General features: G+C 41.0%; 1 protein-coding gene across 1 annotated transcript; it reads right to left on the bottom strand.

Annotated features, from left to right (window-relative positions):
- Positions 1-214: 214 nt before the first annotated feature.
- LOC309690433 (olfactory receptor 1D2-like) lies at positions 215-3,690 on the bottom strand (the record flags this gene model as incomplete). Its single annotated transcript, XM_082507465.1, is given in 3 exon segments — positions 215-357; positions 2,947-3,294; positions 3,297-3,690. Coding segments are annotated over 3 exon segments (885 nt in total).
- Positions 3,691-3,994: the final 304 nt, after the last annotated feature.

Genomic DNA, 3,994 nt, shown 5'->3' with positions numbered 1-3,994 from the left:
GATTTTATCTCTCAGCTGCCCTGGGAATGCCTTGGTGTTCCCCCAGACAAGTTGGAGGAGGTGGCTGAGGAGGGAGGGAGGTCTGAGCTTCTCTGCTAGGGCTGCGGCCCCTGTGACCCAGCCCCGGATAAGCAGATGGATGGATGGATGATCTTTGTGGATTACAGCTCAGCTTTCTATACAATCATCCTGGATATCCTCTTCACCAAACTGGTCACTCTTGGCCTTTGACTTTCTCACCAACCGGCCCCAGACTGTAAGACTTGGCCCCTATCTGTCCTCCACTCGCATGCTGAGCATTGGCTCCCCACAAGGCTGTGTGCTGAGCCCCCTCCTGTATTGTCTCTAAACCTAAGACTGCAGTTCGACCCACAACAACATCATCATCAAGTTTGCTGACACCACATTAGTCAGACTTATCTCAAAGGGAGACGAGGCAGCCTACAGAGAGGAAGTCCTGAAGTTGACATCATAGTGTTCAGAGAAAAAACTAGCACTTACCATTATGAAAACCAAAGAGATCATTGTCGACTTCAGGTGGCACAGCACTGACTTAGGTCCCCTATACATCAACAGTGATGGTTGGAGAGGGTCCACACCTTCCGGTTTCCCAGGAAGCATAAACTGGACTCCAACCTGCTGCTGATCTTCTACTGCTCGTCCATTGACAGCCTGCTGACATACTGCCTATAAGTAAGGTACGGCAGCTGACCAGATGGGAACAGAGTGAAGCTTCACAGTGTAATCAAGGCAGCACAGAAGATTATTGGCTGCCCTCTCTCCTCCTTGTCAGACATTTATTTCACCCGCTGCCTCAACAGAGCAACAAACATCATCAAGGGCAGCTCCCACCCAGGTTTTGACCTGTTCGACCTGCTTCCCTCAGGGAAGCGCTACAGGTGCATCAGCACAAACACTGACAGACTTAGGAACAGTTCCTTTGCAAAAACCATGAGCACCCTGAACTCACACATGAACCGACGACACAGTTTCACCCCCCAATTCAAGCCTCTCCTCTATACACTGAATATATAACCACTACCACCACTGTGCAATATTTAATTTATGTCAAAATACCTCACTGTAAATATAGACCAACTATTTTTTCCAATATTTGTATATTTGATATTGAACTGCTCATATGTATACAGTGCCACAGAACTGTGCACCTCACCCCCCTTTCTTCTTTCCCCACATGTCTGCACTGGGTAGGAGATTCTCTCAATCTCTTTGTACATGTGTATAGTGACAATAAAAGGCATTCTAGTCAATTTGTCATGATCCTGGGTCCTTTTGGCCCAGCGTTTTGTGTTTTCTATTTTTGTCATTTTGGTTCTGTTCTTCCTCGGTTAGTGTTCTTTTCTTTCTGCCCGTGTATCCCTGTGTCCAGTCTGCGTTTCTGAGTCTGTGTCATTACGTGTATGTGTTTCCTGTTTTACTTTGAAGGTCTCTGTCTTATGTCAGTGTGTTCTGTTTATGTTCTCCTTACCTCGTCAGCTGTTATGTCCCCCAGGTATGTTTCCCTCCTATTTCCCATCCCCTGATTACTGGTATGTGTATTTATAGTGTGTGTTCACCCGTCTTCATTGCTGGTTCGTCTGTGTTGTTTCCCTCGGTCTCTCTGTGTCTCTCTGTGTTTCTCTGTGTCTCTCCCCGTGTATTTCCCCGTGTATTTCCCCGTGTATTTCCCCTGACCTCCCTGCATCTTCATTTCTGGTTTGTTTTATTAGTTTTGCCCAGTTTAGGTTTTCCAGATTCATGTCCACCCGCACCGTTTGCTGTTTGTATTTTCTCTTGTCATTAAACTCAGGTGCACCCGAGCTGCCGCTTCCTGGTCCTAAATAATTCCCACACGGCTTGCCCCGGCCGTGACAGTGTCAGTTTAGAAGGTCAAGCACAGCAGGGAGAGAACACGCCTACTGGGGAGGCCTTTGCTGGTAGTTTGTGTGTGGGATGTGGTGCTTGTTGGCCTCACCTACTGCTTGGAAATGAGCTACCAGATCTTTTCTTTTTGCAATTGTACACATTTATTTGTTACTGTTTAACAGGTTTCTCATTTCTTTTTACTTAATACAGTAAAAAGAAACATTTTGTCATATAGAAAAACTGATTTGCACTGTAAATGTTCAGCTTCAACTTTCAATCCTTCAAACAATGGAAAAGCCATTTAATTGTACAAGTGTTAAGTAAAAACAGACTTTCATGTTTGATTAAGCAGAAATTCTAAAACTGGTCCAGTTGCTAAAACCTCAATAAGTGGTGGTTCAATAAGTGTTAAAGATAAAGAGGATAAAACTGAGAAAACTACTAAAACTGCTTCACATCCATGTGGTTGTGGATCAGATTTATAAGACAGCATAATATCAAAATAGATTGACACTCTGATAGTGCTGCCACATCTAAAACAGTTTGTCTTTTAATCCTTTTCACATGTGCAGTCTCCACGGTGCCTGTTATTTCCTTGAACAGTAATGAGAAGAAAGAGAGTGAAATTTACAGCCTTCCTACATATCAGTGGTTTTTTTTGTGGTAATTAGCCAGGTGACCATCAAAAATACATTTAGTGCAAAGACATCTACAAAATGTAAATCATCTGGGAAATGCAGATAAATAATAAAACATCATATCTGCTCACATCAATAGACATGTTTTCAGACAACTCCAAATAAAACACAAATTTCAGTAAAAATTAAACATTTTTTGGACTTATTTTAAAATGGATGTCAAACAATGGGTGTGACACTTAGCTGTGTGTGAAACTATTTTCTGATTGAATAAAACAAAAATTAGTTCTTTTTAAAATAACAACACTATGAATTTTTTTTCGAATTTTGGTCAGTTTGAAACCGTAAATCAGAGGATTCATAATAGGAGGAATGACAAGAAACTCTAATGCTACAAAGTTTTGAAGGGACCGAGGCAACTCTTTTGAACCCAGTCGCATACTTATAACATCAGTAAGTACTGCCACAACAAAAGTAAATAATGAGACGAGATGTGGGACACATGTTTGCATGAACTTTGCTCTGTTTTCTATAGACTTTACACATGTTTGAATGATATACATATAGGACCGAACTATAAAAACACCATGAAGCAAATAAATAATTGTTACAATATTTGCAGATATAGCATTGATTGCAGTTTGTTCTGGAAAACAAGCGAGTTGAACAATACTCCAGTTCATACAGAAGAGTCTGGAAATATACGGGCTGCATAACTTCAGTCTGGATGTTAGAAAGGTATTCACAGCCATAATGCAGAAGGTTGTTAACCACAAAAACATGCAAACCTAATGACTCTTTGCTTTGACATGATAGAGTGGTACTTCAGTGGCTGACATATGGCCACATATCTGTCATATGCCATGAGTGCAAGAATCGACAGTTCGCCGCAGACAAAAGAAAAAATCACCTGAGTCTGAATAAGGCAACCGTAATACGAGATGAGATGAACATCAGAGAGGAGATCCCAGAGAAATTTAGGGTAGAAACCTGCTGTTCCATAAAGTGCATTCATGCAAAAGACACAGAGTAGAATATACATTGATTCATGGAGGTTGCTGTCCAAGATGATGATCACAATGAGAGAAACATTTAGCAGGCAAATGATGCAGTAACACAACAAACTGAGAAAAAAGAGAACAAACCTGTGACTGATTGTTTCATTGAAACCTGAAAGAAAAAACATTGTTATTACAGAAACATTATTCATTGTGATTGAGAGACCTAAGTGAAGCCTAGTCTCTCACTGTATCTGTTCTCCTCTCTCCTCTATCAGGTACAGATAACAGCAACATGTGAGCTGGGATTTCAAACCAGCCAATCATTGATCTGGAATGAAAGCTCACAGCTTTGGAAGATCACAGGGGATTTAATATGTATCATGTACTAAACACATAATAAAACAAACCTGCAGGTTCTTGAAAAAGAAATATTAAAACGTTTTACAACTTTATTTAAAAAAGAGGGACCCAGGGTATACATGCATATGA

The sequence above is a fragment of the Aulonocara stuartgranti genome (assembly GCF_965226115.1).
Source record: "Aulonocara stuartgranti genome assembly, chromosome: 16".
NCBI lineage: Eukaryota > Metazoa > Chordata > Actinopteri > Cichliformes > Cichlidae > Aulonocara > Aulonocara stuartgranti.
The sequence above is the reverse complement of the archived record's forward strand: the minus strand, read 5'-3'. Positions and strand labels throughout refer to the sequence as shown.